General features: G+C 37.2%; 1 protein-coding gene across 6 annotated transcripts in view; it reads right to left on the bottom strand.

Moving 5' to 3' along the window:
• Nucleotides 1-23,505, bottom strand: part of LOC121428646 (putative methyltransferase C9orf114) — a 60,811-nt gene that overhangs the window by 20,128 nt on the left and 17,178 nt on the right. For 5 of the 6 annotated variants that reach the window (XM_041625419.1, XM_041625418.1, XM_041625416.1 and 2 more), the window contains 3 exons: nt 21,106-21,136; nt 19,321-19,440; nt 16,546-16,634 (listed from right to left, as the gene is read on the bottom strand). In XM_041625419.1, the coding sequence (XP_041481353.1) occupies nt 16,546-16,634; nt 19,321-19,440; nt 21,106-21,136 (240 nt within the window). Of the gene's footprint in view, nt 1-1,854; nt 3,491-16,545; nt 16,635-19,320; nt 19,441-21,105; nt 21,137-23,505 lie in introns of those variants that run through there. The other variant, XM_041625417.1, reaches the window with a different exon arrangement.

The raw sequence follows: 23,505 nt of genomic DNA on the forward strand, positions 1-23,505 counted from the left end.
TCTCACTGAATAACTTTCCTGTAACAAGTGAATGGAGTTTTCTGACATACCCTCACTAAAAAATTCATATAAAAAAGCACCATGGTGGCAGATTTTTATTTTCAAATATGTTTAAGAAAATTAAATTTCTCGTCTACATTCGAGATAAGAAAATTCGCCACCATGGTGCTTTGATGCTATTCAAAAAAGACACGTTAATGATGAAAAAATGCAAGCAAAATTTTTTTAAATTGCTTAGAACAGCGCTTCTCAAGCGGTGGGCCACGAGAAGCTCCAGAGGAAGAAAAAACGGGGGAAAACTACAGTATCTTTCACAGACCTGGACCTGTCCGACAGCCCAAATATGTTATGTTTGATCGGAGTACGTGGGTCAAACAAAGCTAAAGTATGCTTTATGCATGTTGCGATATGCATACACATTATGATGGTTTCGATCTAACTTTGATGTGAACCTCATCATGTATGCATATTGTGTAGAAATTAGATAATTGTCGCCCTTTTACCGGACCTTTGCGTTAGTTTTTGAACTGTTTGTTTTTTAACGTGCTTCAGGACTTTGTGTTCAAATTTCATGAAAACATACTTTCATCAAAATTGACTTTTTTTAAAAAAGCGATTCAAAAAGGGCGAGGATTCATGATTGGCAGTGATGTAAAAACATAATCAATGTGTGTCGAATTTTGAAGGTATTCAGTAGTTAGCTGTCCTGGGGCCTGTTGCAGAAAGAGTTGCGTTTAAATGCAAGTCAAAAAATCAAACGCAAGTCCCAAATGCGCGCTGTTGATTGGTTGAAAATCAAGTTGCGCATGATTTTTAGAGTTGCAATCGATTGCAACTCTTTCTGCAACGGGCCCCTGGTTGTATGTTTGGAGGAGGGGCTCGAAGGCCGGGCTACTGAAAGTTACACGCACTAATATGCTCATTATTATAATCATTGTCTATCTTTGAGTAGAGAAAAGTCATATCGCATTCTTAAAATTTTTGATAGGTGGGCCTCGAAAAAAAAATTTGAGAGTCAAAGTGGTCCTCGAGTAATAAAAGGTTGAGAAGCGCTGGCTTAGAACACACATTCGGAATCTCTGACCTTGCTTTGAAGTGGTTCCAATCATATCTTCTTGACCGCAGTTACCGTGTGGTTATTGGGAATGAACGATCATCCACCTACCCTTTCAATCAAGGCGTTCCGCAAGGGTCAGTATTAGGACCGACTTTGTTTACATTTTATATTTCTCCATTGGAATCCATGATAGCTATCATATCCAAAAGATGTTTTATGTGGATGATACGCAACTCCATGTTTCTTTTACGACATCGAGTAATTCTGACCCTACCACTGAAATTTTGCACTGTACCAAAGCAATCAAACAATGGTCTAGAAAGAAGAGTCCTAAGCTGAACAGTAGTAAAACAGAATTCCTTCATATTATATCACGTTTTCGAGAAACAACCCCAATACAGAGTTTTAACAGATCTTGACGAAACATCCATTCCTAGTAGCAAATCATGTAGAAACCTAGGGGCAATCTTTGACAATTGAGAACTTTAAATCACATAAATGCCGCACTGCATCATACTCTCTTTATCGAATAGGAAAAATTCGATATTATTTGGATAAACCTACAACTGAAAAACTACTAGTAATACATGTATTTGTTCTCTGTCATATTGATTTCTGTAACAGCCTAATTTTCGGATTACCACAGCGTCAAATAAAGAAACTACAGACTATCCAAAACTCTGAAGCAAGATTCAGGGCTTGAATTAATCCAAGGCCATCCAAGGCCATGGCCTTAGATGCCCTTTCAAATATTTGTAGACTTAAGGCCAAAATAACTGCCCTTTTTTGCTGTGGCCTTGGTGCCCTGCAGTAATCCAGTACATGTGCCCCATTGAAAAGTGCATTTATTATTGATGCCCTTTTTTGGTGGCCTTGGATGTCCCATTAAGTGAAAACTGCCTGCCCTTTCCCTTAAGTGCCCTTTTAAAAAATGGCCTTGCCCCTTTAAATTCTTAATTCGAGCCCTGAAGATTAGTTACTCAAACTCGAAAATATGAATCAATCACCCCTGTACTACGAAACTTACATTGGCTTCCTGTTAATTCTCGTATTTCTTTCAAATTATTAGTTTTTGCATATAAATGCTTCCATGAGATAGCTCCTTCATATTTAACCGAATTTTCCATCAGATTCCTCGTACTCTATGATTAAGCACAAAGCAACTGTTTGCTATTCCTCCCATTGTTACCAAAACATATGGTGAGCGCTCATTTGCACATGCCTCTTCTGTCTTATGGAATGCACTTCCTAATTATATGAGAAATCTACATGATTTAGATAAGTTTAAGACTTCCTTAAAAGAGTATCTGTTTAACTTGTAATGAATTCAGTGTCCAACACTCTTTACTTACTTTCTAATTTCTTTCCTTAATTTCAACCAAGTGCATAGGGACATGCGTTGCTATGTGTTATGCGCTATAAAAGAACTGAATATCATTATTCTCAGACAATCTACATACTGTAAAGATGCATCAGACTTCAAGATGTGAATAGGTTAGGTCCATCATGGAAATTGTTGATGTGAAAGAAAGTCTTTAATCTCCACACAACCAGCAACCAAGGAGCACTTGTAGCTGGTGAGAAGGTTCTTGTATATCAGACAATCTACATGTAAAGATGAATCGGACATTAAAGATTTGAATAGGCGAGGTCCATCGTGGAAATTGTTGATGTGAAAGAAAGTCTTTAATCTCCACACAACCGGCGACCGAGGAGCACTTGTAGCTGGCGAGAAGGTTCCTGAATATCAGACAGTCTACATTTCAAGATGCATTGGAAAGTGTGCCTGAAGACGTTATGCTTGAAGGCATAAATAAATGGGTTCATTATTGAATTACTTAGAGGCAACTGAAGAAGATAAATCATGTATAATTCTTCCCCAGGAAAAACTATTCTTTTGATGAGATAGAATACAGCTATGGATCCCATGCACATGAAATATACTGCCACGACACTTGATAGTGTTTTTGTGACCATGATGTCCCGTCCTGCAGCAGCTGCTGGTGCTACCTGACGGTTCCTCTTACGGATGAACAAGGAAATTTTGACGTAAATGACTGAAATCGTGACAAAAACAATTACGATATAAGTTGAGGCTAGTGATAAAAACAAGCTTTTTCCTCTTGGCTGTGCATTTATAAAGCAGGCCTTATGAAATCTGCCATAGCCAAAATTAATGAAGCCAAGACTCCATAGAATGACCAATATCAGAAATGGCAAAACCCAAGAGATGATGATCATCAAGACAATATTCCTTTGAGTGTATACTCGATCGTAGATGGTTTGCGATCGCGTTATTTTCAACAATCTATTCACCGCAATAAGTGCTAAATTACCGACACTTGCCAATAATGCCAAGAATGTGATTGCTCCTGCAGATGTACATAGCCACAGAAATGTTTGGTCAGTTGAACCAGTCAATAATGCGATACCCTGGATAGGAAAAACAAAACAAACTAGGAAATCTGTCACGGCGAGACTTGTGACAAATGCATTCGTTTTGGTATGAAGTTTTTTAGAGAAAAGAATCGCCACAACTACAAGACCATTTCCTGCAAAGCCAATTATTGTCATGGCAAAGTATACACATGCACTGAACACATCGATTGCTGATGGTGTCTCGTTTGACTCTACTGAAGGAGTGGTTGCCATTGTTTTACTGTCAATTTAATACAAAAGTGGTAGAAGTTTTGGTAAATTACACGCAAGCAATATTAAAGTGTTCATCTGTTGACTTGGGAGAGATGGCTTCGAGAAACTTGTTTTATTTGTAGTATGCTGCTAAGGTGAAAATGAAATTGTGTTCAGCAATGCATATATTTCATTCTAAATCATTCTCCAGAACTACATAAGACCTTTATTGTGATATAAAACTCAACAACACTGACTGAAAAAGATAATTGTTTTGTCATTAAATGCAGAAAGCCAAATCTTACTGATTCATACTCATACAGCTCTATCAAATCTCAGCACTGAATGAAAAAGACAAATGTAATTGTATAATTAAATCCAAACCTCACTCATGCCAATTCATAGAGCTTATTATTTATCAAAAGAACACTGACCAAAGATAATTGTGTTATTAAATGCATGAAAAACAATATCTAGAAATTACTGATGCCAAATAATAGAGCTCAAACACTATACAAAATTGGCCCAAACATCATTGACTGAAAAAAAAAGATAATTGTACATGTGGGTGTCATTAAAATGCAAAAAATACAAAACTTTCTGATACAGAGAGCTCTATTATATGACCCAGAATGAAAAAAAAAATGATTGTGTCATTGAATGCATAAATTCAAATCTCACTGCTACAAACCCATTAAGCTCTTGAGAAGGACAATAACTTCTCCCTTCATGATCACCTTAATGACCTTCAGGACCTTGTCCAACCTGGTACTAACTTCAAGTTAGAGGGGGGGGGGTACTTCATGAAACAAATTGTCAGTGATTCCCATTGTTGCTCAAAGGTTTGTCAGTGATTCTCACTCCAAGTGACTGCAATCCTTGTATCTTATTGGCTCAGATCAAATTAATCAGTAAAACCACGGACTGATATGCTTCGTGAACCCCCCCCCCTCCAATATGCCATCCGGTGGACGGAGAATGATAAAGTTGTTGTGATATCTGCAACTAAAATAGTTTTGGTAAAGATGTCGTGGGTCTTACTACTCAACTGCACCTATCAAAACTTGTGAAAAAAAGGACAGAGTTATGTATAATTCATTTAGTGAATAATTTGAATTAATCATACCTCATAAAACAAAAATATTTCAAGATTGTCAGCTTTAATTCCAACTTGATATAAAGTAAATATGATAAACTAAAACACAGACGTATTCTGAAGTCCACTTCTAATTTTAAATTAGACCAGAGCATGAAATTAAAGGGGTATTCCAGGCTGAAAATAATCAGATAAACAAAACAATGAAAATATCGAAATTGGACGAGGAATAACAGTTATAGCATTTGGAAGATTTGCATTATTCTGGTGAAACAGTTCTAGGCATGTCTTCATGAATATTCAATGAGCAAACTGATGATGTCATATCCCCACTTGTCATAATATCAGTATATATAATCTATATCATTCTGGAAGAAAATGAAAAGAAGAAAGCGGCAGCGAAGAAGTTTTCTAAACAGACGTTATGTAGAATGTAGAATACATGTACGATGGTAAGTAAACATATCACAAGTGGTTTATCCTGGTGTTGTAGCAGTGTGTCTTCACACCAAAGGAATACCAAGCAAGTCGCGGGGCTGTCCCGTTGCTATTACCTACTATGGCTTGCCTCATGAAAGTTTGTTGCGGAGTTATACAAGGGGGAGGTTATCCAGAGTAGTTCATTGCGGGTTTGAGAATTCACATTAAAGGCAACACTGCTTTCATCATCGCCAGCATTGTTAACTTTAATTTAAGAACCCTTTGCCAGCCAATTTGGATCATAATTGGACTTATTAAGAAATATTATATACTGAATTAACCAGAACTGTCTATACCTTCCAATAGGAATTTAAGTCAGAAACTTTTATTTCTTTCATCTAAAAACAAGATTGTTCGAAAACCACAACTCTTGCCTTATTTTGCAATCAATAAACTATGCAAGATGATCTTTTGACCCCTAGATGACCGTTGACATTTTCATCCTCATGAACAAACATGTGTTACCATCCAAGGATCATATTTGTATCAAGTGTAAATTATACAATTGATGCAGAAATAAAGAAATGAAAGTAACTTGAACAAAAAATTCAACCTTTTGACCCCTAGATAAGCTTTGACCCCATCACCCTCAACAACACACATGATATTAATTACCAAAGGAACATCCAAACCAAGTGTAAACACAATTGATGAAGAAAAACAGGAATGAGAGCAAGTTGAACAAAAACTTGACCTTTAACCCCTATATTCAACGTTCTCGCCAGGTTCACTCTGACGGTTGTCGGCGCAAAGCGACGCAAGCCGCGCAGCGGCCTCGGTGTGTGCGAAGCATGCATGGGGGGAGGGTTCGGGAGGGGGGTGTCCCACATCCTGCGCAAATTTTCAGGGTTGTCGGCGCCCGACAACCATGACGCGTGGTAGCGAGAACATTGCCTATATGACCTTATACCAATCATCCTTGACAAGTCGACAACATGTATGTGGTATCAAGTGTAAACATATCTGATGCGGAAATACAGAAATGAGAGCAAGTTGAACAAAAACTTGACTTTAAACCCCTCGATGACCTTTGACCCGTTATCCTCAACAACACACAAGAAGTATTACACAAGGATCATATGAACCAAGTGTGATCAGAATTGATGCAGAAGTAAAGAAATGAGAGCTAGTTGAACAAAAACTTTTTAAAAAAGATGGACATGACCTCACATCATTTGACCCCTAAATGACTTTTTACCCCATCATCCTCAACAACACACATGTGGTATTACCCAAGGATCATTATGTCCCAAGTATGAACATAATTGATACAGAAATAAAAAAATGAGAGCAGTTGAACAAAAAAAATTTTTTGTAACAGAACAAAACCAATAGACTTTCCAGAAAAAGTGATCACCGCCAGGTCTCTGCCGAACTTCGTTCAGGCGAGATAAAAGCTGTAGGGGAATGCGGGGTAAGTTGTGACACTTTTTGCATTTTGCATGGTAAAATTGATGTGACTGATAATATTGTAGAAAGAAGTACCTTGCCTTTAAATTTGATTCTTTGGAAACATTTTTCACCTATATATAGTCTGGTCAGTTAGCGGAATTATGTGGACACGGTGGACAAAAGCGTGATTTTTCTCCAGACCTTTGTTTATGTATAAGAATTAAGAATGGGGTATGCTCCAAAAAATCTGGCTGCAGGAACAGTGAAAAAAATGGGTGAAAATGTCAGAATTTATGAGTTCAGATTTGTCTGGTATATAGACTAGCGCTAGTGCAAAACTCAATAGCAGTGCATTATTTTGCATTGGATTAGTTCTTGAATTCAGACCCTTTTTGAACAGATCTTCTGTTTGTCCTCGCATCTCAATGCACCAAATATCTGAATGAAGATGCTAACCAAGCCGAAGGGTGACAGTGGAGGGGGTTGAATGTTGGTGTGTGTGTACATATTTTGGTCTTGGGGTAAAGGTGTGCAAGACACATTTTTTGCATGTGTTGGAAATTGTGTTGCCATGGTAACAGTGTATTTTTGCAAATATAAGGTAAAAATCTTGCAGTTAGAACCAATTCCTCTGTTTTTAACCGATTCTCATGAAATTTGGCACACACATTGGTCTTGAGGTGAAGATGTCTAAGACACACTTTTGTGTGTCTTTCAGAAATCTTGTTGCCATGGTAAAAACATATTATATGGTGAAAATTGGGAAAAAATCTTACAATTCAAACTGCTTCATCAGTTTTCAATCAATTCTAATGAAATTTGGCACACACATTGGTATTGAAGTAAAGATGAACTAGGCACTTTTTGTGTGTGTTTCAGAAACTGTGTTGTCATGGTAACAAATTATCATATGGCAAAATTTAGGTAAAAAACTTGCAATTTGAACTACTTCATCAGTTTTGAACCAATTCTCGTGAAATTTGGCTCACACATTTGCCTTGGGGTAAAGATGTACAAGAACCTTTTTTTTGCATTTGTCAGAGAGTGCATTACCAGGGTAGCCACATATGATAGCCAGAAATGTAGGAAAACTTATTGTGGATCAAACTTCTTCCCCTGTTTTTAGTCAGTGCTCATATATATTCATCTTAGGGTAAAGATTCATATTAAATTCTAAATGTCTTCTCTGCATTAAAATGTGGGGGTATTAATCACCTTCATTAATATTTCTGGGTTTGGGGGAAGGGGCAGGATTAGTCCTTTAAATCTGACATCAAAGTAGGTTAAAGGCAGTGGCCGTTAGAAACATAAAAATGATAAACACTCTTAGAAAAACGCATCCCCTTAAGGGCATATAGGCTGGAGGTACACTGGGTGAATATGAAACCTTCCGCTGAAGCAGAGGAGTTCCAACACTGGCAAGCAAAACAAAATGTGTACCCCTTATACTTTCAACAGCTGATTTTCCAAACCTTAGTTCCACCTCCCCAAGATGTGCACCCCTACCCATACCACTTTTAGTTCTACTTCCCCATGCTCAAACCAGTCTACACCTTTGTCCCTCAGGGGTCCATGCATTTTTAAAGCTAGACATTACTCTTTTTTTTTTAAGGGGGGGTGGGGTCTTTAGAAAATGACCTCATTAAAATTACAGTTAAACGATTATGACTAGGAACTTAACACCCCCCCCCCCGAAAAAATAGGGGGCTGATAATACTTTTTAGCAGAAAATCCCCCCCCTTCAAAGGTAAGTAGAGTCCTTTGCACTTCAGACCATTCATTTGAAGCTTAATGCATTCTGATTTGATAAAAAAATTGTTTACAGTACCCAATTAACCATTGTTTATATATATTCTCCTACTCAGTCTTTTATTCATATTCATATTCCTACTCTTTCTTTTTAACTTTCACATCACTCTTGATTTTGAGCTTCACCATGCCATCTCCTTCTGTTTCCTGTCCCTCTCTAAGTATATTTTTTCTGACATATTTTAAAGTGTACCTTTAATCATGCAACTAATTATTATAGAAATTTAAATATATACAAAAATATCTGCACTTGTTTTAGAAATTCACTTGCAAATCCATGACTCAGTAACATACCATATCAAAAATATACCTATGTGCACAATAGATTTTAGTCTTATATTTTCTTTCATTTAATTTTTTCAGTATATTTCTGTGACAGCCCCTGCTTCATGCTTCAAATAAAACATTGATTAATTGGACACCGGAAACTTTTTTTTTTCAAAGCGGAATGTTTGAGGCTTTAAATTAATATGCTGAAGTGTAAAGGATTTCCCTTTTTTTTTGGGGGGGGGGGTTAAGCTCCTAGTCGTTATAATTTCATTTTAATCTTTATGTGGCAATTTTCTAAAGCCCCCCCCCAAATAAAACATGTAAGGGGTGTTTTTTTAAGTGTTTAAGATCCTCATGGTCATGGCCTTTAACCTTCTATATTCTTATGTTGTCACTTTTTAAGGACCTTCTCCGCCCCCCCCAAAAAAAAGCCTATAAATATTATTGAAGGTGATTAATACCCTGCGCTATTATATGACGTTATAAAGGGGAATCAAACCCAAATAAACACAAGTTTTTAGAGGAAAATGAAAAATCAGACAAGTTTATAGGTCAAAGTTTGAACAATATCGGACAAACCATAACAAAGTTGTGAACATATTAAAGTTATAAACATTGGTAATCACTATACCCATGAAGACTTCAAATTGACCGCATATGTGATGTCACAGTGATTTAAGAAGGCAAGGACCACTCTTCCATGTACTGGAATAATTAATTAGCTAAAATAGAAAGATTAAATGAGAACAAAGTTTGAAATTTAATATTTATTTTATGAGTAATTTGGAGGGAGAGATTACAGGAGATCCCGCCCGCGCATGCGCAGTCATCATTCAAAGCATCAAATATGACTCCTGATAAAACAGCAAGAAAGATTAAACTAAGATGAGAACAAGTTAGAGCTAATTTTGCCCTTGAGTAATGGGAGGGAGTGGGGGGCCTGTAATCTCTCCCTCCAAATTACTCATAAAATAAATATTAAATTTCAAACTTTGTTCTCATTTAATCTTTCTATTTTATTTCGTAATTCTCCTGGAGAAATTACAGGAGATTTCAAAGCTCAGGAGGCATATTTGATACCAAAATTACACCAAGTCACAACCCTGGTGTGAACACAACATAACCTCTACAACCGAGTATGAGGCACTGCCTAACAAGGAGGCTGAGAAGTCCCTTTTCTGATCCAAAGCGTATGATAGAGTTGTTAAAAGTTTTCTCATTAGTCCATCCAGCCTGTCTGAGATAATAGCAGCGATGGGAACTTCTGACCTCTCAGCGTCTGACACAGACGCAGCCCTCGTGGATTGCGCCTTATAGAATCAGTGTCTATACCCCAGCTGCAGCTAGATTTACTCGTATCCAAAGGGAAATGGTTTGTTATAAATTAACTTATCCTCACATGAGGCTTCTGATAGCTGATAAAAAGGAACTTTTTATGATCCACTCAGACGTTCTGTTCTTCGAATATGTTTTAGATAATCAAGAACACACAGTCGCTTATCTAGAGGGTAAGCTTCCAATGTCATATCTTCATATGCCCTGGTCTGTCTTGTCCAGTAGTTGACCAAAGCAAAACGTAGCTCCACTACTAGTATCTTTAAGAGTCATATATGCTCAATGTTTGACTGATGAAGCGACTGCACCCGCTGCGCTGAGGTTAGTGCCAAGAGGGTGACAATTTTTAGGCTCAAGAGCTTGAGGCTAAGGGTTCTCTCAGGTGCTAGCTTAATTCCTTAAATGGTTCAACACTAATTTAACGTCCCAGATATGTTAGTGTACCTGGGTTTGGGTGGTCGAAGTTGAAAGGTTCCTTTCATAAAGTGGTGCACTAATGAATGAGTTCCCACTGTAAAAGGACCATCTAAAACTAAAAATTTAGACAAGGTACTTCTGTAGTGTTCAAGGTACTATAACCAGCTCCGTGTTCACATAACTTGTAAGGAACTCCAATAAATGTCTTGATGATTGAACATAACTCCAACCTTTGTCTAAATAAAATTTTCCCATTTTCTTATGTAGATACAGCGCATAGGGACATGCTATGCTACATGCGCTTTACAAGACTTGAGCATTATTATTATTATTATTATTGATTTTTAGTAGAGTCTCTCTGTGAAGACCTTATGATCTCCGTGGTCTTTTTATTCAGTCTCTTGAAAAGTTTCCGGAGATCGTGCAACATATACATCAATGTGATCTCAAAAGGGGTGAAATTTGAGAAGGGTAAAGTTAGTAACCCTTTCCTCCTCTTGAATTCTACAGGTTTCCCTATAATTTGGAGCAAGGGAAGCCGCGATTGTGAGGGCCAATATGGGACACCTAGCAAGCCCGTATATCTTTGTCATTCAGAATTTTCTGCAAGCAACTTGGCATGAGACAAAATATGTGGGAAGACATAAAAATTCAACTTGGCCCAGTTTAGAAAAAAGAATGCATCAACCAAGAATGCACTAGGATCGGGTTGCCAAGAGACATACCTAGGCAATTGATTATTTAGTCGAGATGCAGATAAGTCAATATCTGGTGAGCCAAAGTAAGAAGTATATTGGTTAAAAGCTTGTTTATCCAGTGTCCACTCTGTCCTTTCATTGAATTTACGAGACAGCTTGTCAGCTACTACATTTAGCTTGCCTGGAATATAAGAAATAGACAGCCAAATATTTCTCTCTAAACACCATTTACAGATTGCATTTGCAATTTCATTACAACTACATGATCTATGCGTAGTAGGATATGGTATTTTTCATAGATGTCCAAAAGGACTTTAGTCCGAAAAAGGCTGCCAGTAATTCAAGATAATCAATCTCATTATTCTGAGCTTTGGCAAGTTCCTCGGCATGACATCGCCCATCTTTACTAGAATTTAGCTCTATACATGTAATTTCCCATCCCGAACCGCTTGCATCGGAGTACAACTCCAGGTCCGGTTCTTTACTCTCAAAGACGAGTATACAATGTGCAGGTTTGCTATCCACCATTCAAGATTGTACCGAGCTGCCTGCGAGAGTTGCATGGGTCTATCAAAATGACCTTTGTCAGTGCTACAATTTTGTCCAATTCCAAAGCCCGATAGAAAAGAGGGTCATATTGGACAGCAGGGAATGATGGTACAATTTTCCCAATTGTTCTGGAGACTGCTCTAAAACTAGGCAAGTTAGATTGGAGGAGGCCTATAAGCAACACTTTTTAACTTCATTTACCTTGTAAGAAGGGAATGTAATGGACATATTCACTGAATTAAGGACCAATCCAAGGAAAGTAATTTCCTGTAACGGTTTGAGTACCGACTTATCAGGGTGAATAATAAACCTAAGCTCTGATAAAAGGCCAACCGTGGCATCAATTGCCTTATGTACTTGGGCCTTATTGTTACCAATAATGATGGTGTTGTCATGATAACCCACTAAGATGTGGTTTGCTTGGTGCAGTGTGGCAAACACTGGTTTCAAAATTTTGGTAAAGAGCCGTGGTGCAGTACTCAAACCATTTGGTAAACATGTAAATTGAAAAGCGTGTCTTGCCAAATAAATCTTAAGTACTTTCTATTTGAAGGGTGAACTGGGACCGAAAAGTAAGCATCCCGGAGGTCCACTGAGGCAAGAAAACAAATTTTCTGACATTGTGTTGCTGTATGTATGCTATCCATCTTAAAATGCTGACAGCCATACTTTTTCAGGTCAGAAAGATCCAGAATAACTTTTAATTAGCCCAGTATTTTTCTTGGGCCGAATAAAAATGTTGGACACGAACTCTCCATTCTCATGGGAGCATTGTTCAATCACCTCTTCTTCAAGTAAGTGTATAATTTCTTGATTTTAATTACTTCAACTGTTCTGATATGAAAACAGTGTGGGGGTAGTGAACGGTATGGTTTAATAGATAAATTTTCAAACTCTAATTTATACCCTTCCACAGCTGATAAAATGACGTGATCAGAAGTAATATTTTCCAATTGTTTACAAAATGCCTCATTCGGCCACCAATAGGAAACTTTGAATAATCATTGAGTTAACTCGCCTCTTCAGTAGAAGTAGTTACTTTGTTTCCTTCCAAGATGCACCCTGCTTTGGGGGACAGGGGCTGTTGAAAGGCATTCTGCTCTGCGAGCCTGGGTTCTGCCACTGGTCATGACCCTTGTTCTTGTGTCGTTTCCACTGGGGATGCCCTAAAAAAGGACCCTATGCTTGCCTGACCACAAATCATGTTGGGCTGATTGAGCCCATCCAGATTCACGAGTACTGGTTTTATTCCTGGCATATGGGTGATACGTGTGAGACATGCTTGTCCTTCAATTATTGGCCTCTCATCATCCCTGCAGCTGCCCACTCAGGTCTTTCACTTGCTTAGCAAGATCATCTCCAAATAAGAACTTGCCCACTTGGGAAGGTTTGCACAATGGTGTAAATTTCATATTCATATCAGGTCTGATAAGACGTTTCCTTGTGCAATTTAGCTCAAAATTGGTATTGCTGAGCAAAGCGAGGCAATCTTGTTGAGCTTCAGAAATATTCTCTGGGTCTAAAGATTGCATGAATGCTGTCAAACCTCTGGTTAGTGAACGTTGAATTTTTTGTAGTTGCAGGTTTCTTTGTCTAGTTAGGCCTACTTGTTTTAGTTTGTCCCAAATGGGAGCATTAACTCTTGGCATATCGACCAAGGTTATCAATTGCCGTGCCCCATCTCTTGGGGCTGGGCAAACTTAGCGGCTAATGCCGGTATGCCTGGGCCTTAATTGGCCCACATCACATTCACCTTCCCCACTCTCGAAATCTGGAGCTTGTGAATTGTCATCATTGACATTGGTCACATGGACCTGACCTGCGTGGAACTGTATTTAAGAATTCTGATCATCATAACCATTATTATCATCGTAAAAAGACAGCCTCAGAATACTATCTTGATAATGGCTGACCTATGCCTGGGGAGTAACTGGCTCCCTGACTGGTTCTGAAAAGCCTGGTTCTCCAGTGCTTCAGTAAAAAGCGATTCTAATTTAGTCTCTCCTCAAACTCAGAGTTTGAAGTTGAGGGGGAAGGTTTATTCTTTTTGGGCTTGGCTTTGTTGGTGTCATATCGGTTCCTATGCCCGAAGAGCCCGACGGAGATTTAATATCTCCTTTATCTTATGTTTTTGACAATTTTATTGGGCTTGGCTTTCAATAGTGCCATATCGGTACCTATGCCCGAAAAGCCCGACGGAGATTCAATCATATCTCCTTTATCATGAAGTTAACTGTATTCGACGAATACGAAGACTATTGATGCGACGCTGGTTGCTGGCTCGTGGAACGGGTCCCTGCGCCCGGCTTCGCCGGCGTCTGGCCCGGTGGAGAAACCGCACTCCGCTGCGACTGAGTCGCCGGCGGGCTGGTACCCACATTCAAGAAATCACGAATCATAATCGTATTTTTGTCATGAAGTACTCCAAATCGAACCCAATGTCGATATCAGAAGGAGGTTGTAATAGAAAAGAGCTCTAGCGCATAATTTCCAGCAACCAACTCGAAGAAGGGGAAGAAAAAGCAATTTTTATCTTACCCCAAATGGCGGAAAATGACTGCCAAAATCAATGCTGCGAACGTAATGACTGCGCATGCGCGGGCGGGATCTCCTGTAATTTCTCCAGGAGAATTACGAAATAAAATTTCTTTTTTTCAAAAGTTTTACTTCAAATTATATCTTTCTTTCATGAGGACACAAAACATACTACCGGGTTTATATTACGGCCCCAATGGAATAGGGATTTAGGAGAAAACCAAACATCCTGATATCTACTAGTCTTATGGGAAAGTTGTCCTTGCGGCCACACCCCTTGTCATAATTTACTTACCCAGTTGCCAATTTGAATTTTACATACTAGTAGCCTTAGGGATCTTAATTTTAAAGCAGCCATAACTTTATTTTGCTTGTCCGATTTCTTTAAAACTTTCACCATTCTTATTTTTCTCCTTTTCCATGCACAAACATTATGACCAAGGCTTGATTCCCTTTTAATACTGAATATGAATCTTTACCCAAAATGAATATTTGTGTCAACTTTTATGAGCACAGGCTGAAAACTGAGAAGTAGACTGATCCACAATGAGTTTTCCCCATATTTCTGGCTAAATGTGGTTACCAAGGCAATGCACTCTCTGACAAAAGGTTCTTGCACATCTTTACCTCAAGGCCAATGAGTGAGCCATAATTATTTCATGGGAATTGGTTCAAAACAACAACAACAAAAAACTGATGAAGTAGTTCAAATTGCAAGGTTTTTACCTAAATTTTGCCATTTATATGTTGTTCCCATGGCAACACAATTTTGGAAACACACACAAAAAGTGCCTTGTACATCTTTACTTCAATACCAATGTGTGTGCCAAATTTCATGAAAATTGATTGAAAACTGATGAAACAGTTTGAATTGTTAGGGTTTTTCCCCAATTTTCACCAGATAATATGTTGTTACCATGGAAACAAGATTTCTGAAAGACACGCAAAAGTATGTCTTAGACATCTTCACCTCAAGACCAATGTGTGTGCCAAATTTCATGAGAATCGGTTAAAAACAGAGGAAGTGGTTCTAACTGCAAGATTTTTACCTTATTTTTGCAATAATACACTGTTACCATGGCAACACAATTTCCAACACATGCAAAAATTGTGTCTTGCACACCTTTACCCCAAGACCAAAATATGTACACACACACCAACATTCAACCCCCTCCACTGTCACCCTTCGGCTTGGTTAGCATCTTCATTCAGATATTTGGTGCATTGAGATGCGAGGACAAACAGAAGATCTGTTCAAAAAGGGTCTGAATTCAAGAACTAATCCAATGCAAAATAATGCACTGCTATTGAGTTTTGCGCTAGTGCTAGTCTATATATCGGACAAATCTGAACTCATAAATTCTGACGTTTTCACCCATTTTTTCACTGTTCCTGCAGCCAGATTTTTTGGAGCATACCCCATTCTTAATTCTTATACATAAACAAAGGTCTGGAGAAAAAATCATGCTTTTGTCCACCGTGTCCACAAGTAGGGCATTTTTGACGCTAACAGACCAGACTATATATAACTTTCTACCCCCACACTGAAATTCATTGTGACCTTTGAAAAAAATGATGTCAAATGGCTCAACTTGCCCCATATGTGGGGTAAGTTGTGCCACCTTCTGGGGGTAAGTTGGGCCACAAAAACTATGTAAAAATGTATGCAGGAAGAAGCAGCATGACAATTTTTTATTTCAAGTCTTTCCACTTGCTAATTCTCTATAAATACTAACATCCGCTAAAAGTAAAAGAACTGTCACGTGAATTTACACCTTTCTGCCTGCATATCAATGGCTTTTCAAGTTTTTTTTAATTTTTCACTCTTATTACCATAAGAATCACCATGGCTCAACTTGCCCCATGTTGGCTGGCTCAAAGTACCCCAGTCCGATCTTAAAGCGATATTTTCACATTCACTCATTTCTTATGCATCCATCATTTAAAAGACTGTGAAAAGAATGAAGATCCATACCTGGTCTAACAATATTGTTATTTTTTCTTTACCATATTTAAAGACGTGTGTGGGGAAACAGCACTCCACTATTTTACACCACTGTTTACTTTTTTGCTGAAATTTTCTATTTTTCCGTCTGAAAACTTACTTTTTGTTTCAAAGTCGAAAACAATATGGTTGGGTAAAGGGTTATGTAATGGGTCATCAATACATGACACTACCACAATGTCCGACTCATTCATTATTGGCCTGGAGGTGGTGGCACAACTTGCCCCTATGCTCAACTTACCCCGCCTTCCCCTACTTATATAAACCTTACCTGCCCAGCCAAGTATGTTCTCAGCTCTGGTGACTGTGCATTGTCTAGTATAGATCCAGGAAGTGCAATAGACAAAGTCCATGGCCTGCCTGATATATCGATTGAAAAGAAACAAAAGCAAGAGATATAGAAAAAAATTGTCTCCAATTTATTTCCTGACAAGACCCTGGTTTAGCAGTATTTGATTAGAAATCAAGTTTTTCCATGAAGTATCTTACAATTGAACATCAACAGATTTTACTTGCTTTCAACGAATTAGATGCAAGAATGCCATAGGCAGAATTTTTTTCTTTGAGGGCAATATGAATAAATTTTTTAAAGAAAATAGATAACGAGGAAGCAAAGCAATCAAGCTTTTCAAGTGGATGCTTTTGCATGTGCTATAAAAGGTGAAATTCAAGGATCTTGTACACACTTATAGTGAGTTTTGCAAAAAATTCTGTACACAAAATGTTAATTTTCATAATACTGCCCCCTTGCTCCCCTCCAAACTACATACAGCCATGGATGCATGGATTCCAATGCTTGTGTTTGGCAGTAAAAATCACTTTTTTTCACAAAAGCTTCTTAAATGCCTGAATAGTAGCAAATTTTTTTCGAAGACATGATCTTTATTACATTATCACACTCACAACGGTCCAAAGGAAATGTTTATGAAAAGGTCAACCCTTATCTCCTCCCCCTCTCCTACATGTAATGACCCAAATTCACAAAGGTGGTTTTTGCAAAAACCACCTTTGCGAATTCAGGCCATTGGGTATACCCACTTGGTCCACAAGCATTTGGTCCACTTCTCAGATACTTAAATACATGTACCATGTAGGCTAAACCCATTTGGTCAACTATAATAAATTTGGTCTAACTGCTGTTTGGTCTACAATACACTTGGTCTAATTCTCATTTAGTCCAATACCAGTTACATGTACATGTAGTCTGATTTCATTTTCGTCTTATTATAATTCACTTGGTCAAATAAAAATTTGGTTCATAAAAGTTCATCTAACCATATACTCGTAGACTAAGTGGTATTAGATGTGATGGTGAGTCACCATAAGTGATATTAGATGAAACGGGTATAAATTCAACGAGTGGAATTCTTACAAAATTGTAAATGAGCTAAATAACAATTAGCATATTATATCAAATAGTTATAAACTAGGATAAGACCAAGTGAGACGAGACCACATGGAAATTAGATAAAGCAGGAAGACAAATCAAAGAGTTACCTAATTTCATATACACCTACCAGCCTTAGCTGTAAGAAATAGTGGTATGTGAAAAAGGACACAGAATAATTTTCCTGACATCATCTCACAATTTGCTCCAATAAATTACGAGCCATATGCAGAATTTCCTCAGTGTTACAATTTTTACATAGGACTGTACGCAACATAGGTGAAAGCATTCCTCTAAACCAGAAATGATAGTCAAATATGAGAGGTAAGATTATCCCACAGGAAGTGATCATTGTTCGTTATTGACAATAATTCATGAGGGGGATACTATAAGCCAGTTCGTAGTTCCTTTCTGCGCATGATCAAAAGATTCTACGCATGATCAGAAGAAGGTCATTTGCACTATTTAAGTGACATGGTAATTTAAAATATAATGAGATAAGCACCAACTTTGATGTCTTGATTATTCATATATTCTTTTGAATTGTCGTTTTCATTTACATCCACAAAAAAAAAACAATGCTTCCATGAACGACTGGTATTTAACAGTTTGTCAAGTACATTGTGCAACATGCTAAGATATATGCATTCAAAGTAGGAATGCAACAAATACCTTCATTAAGTGTTCATTGGTGTGCTATTCTAGTCACCTGGTCTATTAAGTTTCTCCATCCTGCTATGTAAGGCAAGCTTACGTAATATCTTAGTCACCTGGTCTATTAAGTTTCTCCATCCTGCTATGTAAGGCAAGCTTACGTAATATCTTGCTTTGAAATCTGCCTATCATGATGAAAGAAATGAAAGGTCATTTGACCAAAATTGCCCATGAAGTAACTGCGAACTGGTCTATAGGCCTACACCATTGAAGCTGGTGATATGGTAAATACTTTAACGGGGTTGAATCAAATCGGAGGCCACAGAAGCATGGCATTGGCTCCTTTATTGATTGGCCTTAGGTATTTGTTGTGCATTTTTAATATTATCATTTATGTTTTAATACAGATATGTGCTCTATATTGGATTTGAATTTAAATTAATTGTATTACCAATATTTTCCCAATGGTTTTCTGTGAGGGCTCCCATGCTTCTGGGCAACAGTATTGAATTTTAATTTGACTTTCCTCTTTTCTTCTTTTCTGTCATTTTACTCGTTTACATATTTTGTTATTGATATTGCATTTTCGTACTTTCGGTGTACTATTTTTATCTTTTTTTTATGACTGAATGAATAAACATAATAATAATAATTATATAGCATTTATGACGCACCGATCTATCTAGTTGCCTATTCAGTGGCGCACTATTACCCCGGCTGTAGCTCCAGCTGCTAAAGGCGCTTGGTGCATTCAAGGAATTAATCCTGCCGGGTACCAATTCACCTCACCTGGGTTGACTACAGCACAGTGTGGATAATTTTCTTGTTGAAGGAAAATACGCCGTGGCTAGGATTTGAACCTACGACCCTCTGTTTGAAAGGCGAGAGTCAGAACCACTAGACCATCTCTGTAATACTAATAATAATAAAGAAAAGTTGCCTTGCAATAAATACAATGAAATCGAAGGCCTGCTCAACTATCTCACAGCCCTATTTCTGTCTAACCTTGATTATCTTCTTCCTTCTCTTCCTTTCCATTAGATGAGAAGTCTTTCTTTTCTCGTATTTGTTGTTCAGCTAGTCGGATCAATCTCTCTTCCCGCTTCTTCTTCTTCCGTTCTTTGACTGTATGTCAATAAGGATGTAAACAAATCTAGTGATTATTTAGAACTGAATACAACAGTAGCCAACAAATAACACTATATTGCAATTCACTTGAGCAGTTTATTTGTAATCCTTAGAATTTACATATTTTCATTTAATCAATTTCCCTGAAATACAGATTACCCCATGTTATGTTTCAAATGAACTTCTACATGCACAGATATTTAACTTTGAAGGGGGTAAATTGCATATGTGCTTTAAATTACTTGATCTTGGGTGGTATTCTGAGATCCATTTTATCTCAGATAAAATAAAATATTTTATCTCCATTAAAATCAGTGAGATAAAATACCCTTTAAATCCTTCGAATTGGTATTCTGAGAACAATTTTATCTTCACTTTATCTCTGTAAGACACACCTATTTTTTAATCAATATCCAATTAGAAACGTGCTTAATTATAGCTCTTTCATATCACTCAACCAATGGAAATCCATTCCGCTAGGAGGTGTGGTGGAGGAATGAGATTGCATAAATGTATTGACTTCAAATACACTTGCACTATACGCTTGCGCATCTTTACAGAGATTTCTTTTTAACAAAAATGAAAACTTGCTCTCATCTGTTTTCGAAGTCTACATCGCATCTTTTCAAGCATCATTTCAAAGACAATATTAGTCAAGAAAAGTCTTATGAAATACTTCATGATTGTACAGGAATAACAGTAAGGTGTTGTTCCCAATAAATATATAATTTTTCATCATTTTCATGTCAACATTTGTAGTTAGTTCATCCAGAAATATTGACGAAGTCAAAGTCGCGGAGATAAAATAGCCCCTACCCTCTTTTATTAAAGTCTATTTTACTTTTTCTTCAAAGTAACTTTGGCACAAGCACATTACCCGCGTTGCAATGGCCAGATACGCAATGGATATATCTACGCAGTCACTGCTCTGTTGTGTATCGTCATAGATATGCAAGGTAAAATTTTGAAATTTATCTGAGAGATAAAATGTTACCTTAGAATACCAATTTCATTTTTTATAAGAGATAAAATAAAATATTTTAAAGATAAAATGACCTCAGAATACCGCCCCTTGTCTTAAAAAATTGTTTACTTCTGTGATAATTTGACTTATAGAAGGTTGACTGATGCAGTCTTCAATTTATCTGATAAATATATAGCCTATTTATCTTCTGTTCACTCTCTATCTCCCATTGGATTATTTTCCTTTGTTGTAGTAAAAAATGCTCTAGTTTTGCAATCATCCGATACTAATAATAACTGTTATCTTAGTCTCATCAAAATTTGCTCCGGTAGCAGGGTGTAATAGTGTAATTAATCTATTTTATTTATTTGTTATCTTTTAAACGTAGGTAACACTATGGAAGCTGAAATTGAATACTTTAATAATCTTGCACATGGAATATATGACTGAACAGGGAACACAAGGGTTACAACAATGTAACTGTTTGCTAGTTTAGTTTGTAATAAGCCGAAAGAGAAAACCAACCGTCACTTCCAGTCACTAATATAGGTATGTATAATACATTTTTGTAGCATGTGATGATATTTTGACATGGATTTTGGGGCTTAACCTTGACAATATACATATGCTTTAATAGTTAATAGGGTCCTGCAGCTTCTGTTTTAGAAAATATTTACCAAATTTCTTTCAATACATACCTTCCTTCTTCCAGTGGTTCTGTTCCATTGCCTACAATGAAAACAGATTTAAGAAGAATTATCTTTACAGGCCAGGGCGAACAGGTGGGCATTTTTAATCTCGATTGGTCAATGAAAACAATGCACTAGCGACCCGTACAGCAGCACTGCGTTTTGCCATGACTACAATGCGTAATACACAAGCATCGCATCCATAATTTGTTCTAAACTTCGCGATTATCGAGTTTACTCATTACTTTATCTGGAAGTTTACAAATCTGTCTGAAATTCTCAGTGCCATTTCTGACATTATTTCTCATTCTTGGTTCTCATCGCAATAAGGTCAGTGTTGTCGTCGTTAAGCAGATGTGACGTCATGATGCCCCGCCTATACAAAAAGAATTGATCTAATTAGCATCACCTTTCACCTAGGCTTACAACAGGGCCCCGTAACACAAAGCTTAGCAATGAATACCAAATATGAAAGAACACTTCTGATTGGTTACTGGTCAGTATTTTGAGCTAAATGTGTAATGTTGATTTTGACTGGTTAGTAGATTAAGTGATTGATAGCTAATCTTTGTGTTAAGGAGCAGGGACCGGAAGCGGGGGGCTTCAGCCCCCCCCACTTTTTTCCAAAACCGTGTACAAAAACATAAAAATGGCCAGTATATAATGCATGGTGGGTATGTGCCCCGGAGGGAACACCCATTTTTACACTAAAATTTCAGTTTTAATGCATAGCATTTTTATCTTATTGAGAAACAGAACAAAGACAGCCACTCCAAAGCATAGCATTTTCTTCTTACTGAGAAAAAAAGAAAGAAAGAAATCTGTTCCAAAGCTTCGCATATTTTTTGTTACACCATTCAGGCTGCATTGATCTGGTACCATATAAGCTGTAATTTTGGTGAAAAGTGGCCGCAGAGCACTGTCCAACCATCGCCTCTGCCAAGTGGCCGCTTCATGCATGTATGCCCGTTCCATAGGGATGCATACGCACTCACATGCAGGCAACCTGTTCCAAGGGCCCCTGTTTTCACAATCATTTGTACTTCCAAAGCCCGTTCCAGGTACCCTCCTTTTTACAATAAGCCCGCTCCAAAGACCGTTTTTTATCTCGCCCGCAACATTAAATGTAGTAAATTTTACTTTATCAACTGGCATCTTATTCAAACAAACCTCAAATTTGAATTGTGATCTATTTTTATTTGTAAAAACCAAAATATTTGATTTCTTAAAGGTCAAGTTCACCTCAGAAAAATGATGATTTGAATCAATTGAGGAAAATCAGACAAGCACAATGCTGAAAATTTCATCAAAATCAGATGTAAAATAAGAAAGTTATGACATTTCAAAGTTTCACTTATTTTCAACAAAATAGTTACATGAACAAGCCAGTTACATCCAAATGAGAGAGGTGATGATGTCACTCACTCACTATTTCTTTTGTTTTTTACTGTTTGAATTATACAAATTTCAATTTTTACGAATTTGACGATTAGGACCTCTTTGCCTGAAGCACAAAATGTTAAAATAATGGAATTCCACGTGTTCAGGGAGGAATGAAACTTCATTTCACATGACAATGATGAGAAAATGAAAATATTTCATATAATAAAATACAAAAAAAAATAGTGAGTGATGTCAACTCTTTCATTTGGATGTAACTGGCTCGTTCATATGACTATTTTGTTGAAATGAAGCGAAATCTTATTTTACATCTGATTTTGATGAAATTTTCAGTGTTATGCTTATTGAATTTTTCTCTTTTTACTCAAATCAAGTTTTTGTTGGGGTGGACTTGTCCGTTAACATTTAAGGTTAATTTATTAACAGTAAGCCAGTTTGATACATATTTCAGTTCCTTATTGAAAATATTTTGTAAAGTTTGTACAATTTTATGGGACATGAACAAGCTGGTGTCATCTGCATATAAAATATAGAGTCCACAATTTTGGAGACATTACTTAAATCGTTAATGTAAATTATAAACAGAAGTGGGCTGAGGATAGACCCTTGAGGCACTCCACGTCTTATACCTTGCATCGAGGAAGAAAAATTATCAATCGAAGCAAACCGTTTATGATTTTGAAAATAATTGTCAAATAAACGGAGTGCAACCCCCCTAATTCCATAATAACTTAATTTACGTAATACTAAAATCATGATCAGGTGAGTCAAAAGCTCTGCTTAAATCAATAAAAAGACCAATCATTGTTTCCTGTTTATCTAATGCACTTGTGACTTTATATATGATGGAGGGACCTAAAACTACGCAATTGGTCTTCAAAGGATAAAAACTATGGCCAATTTCAGTTTTTGAACAAATTATCTTTCACTAATTTGTGGCAGATATCGTAAAGATCATTAACCATAGAAGAAAATTGCGCAAAACTCACATAATACGAAAATCCCGCC

Source organism: Lytechinus variegatus, chromosome 15 (genome assembly GCF_018143015.1).
Source record: "Lytechinus variegatus isolate NC3 chromosome 15, Lvar_3.0, whole genome shotgun sequence".
NCBI lineage: Eukaryota > Metazoa > Echinodermata > Echinoidea > Temnopleuroida > Toxopneustidae > Lytechinus > Lytechinus variegatus.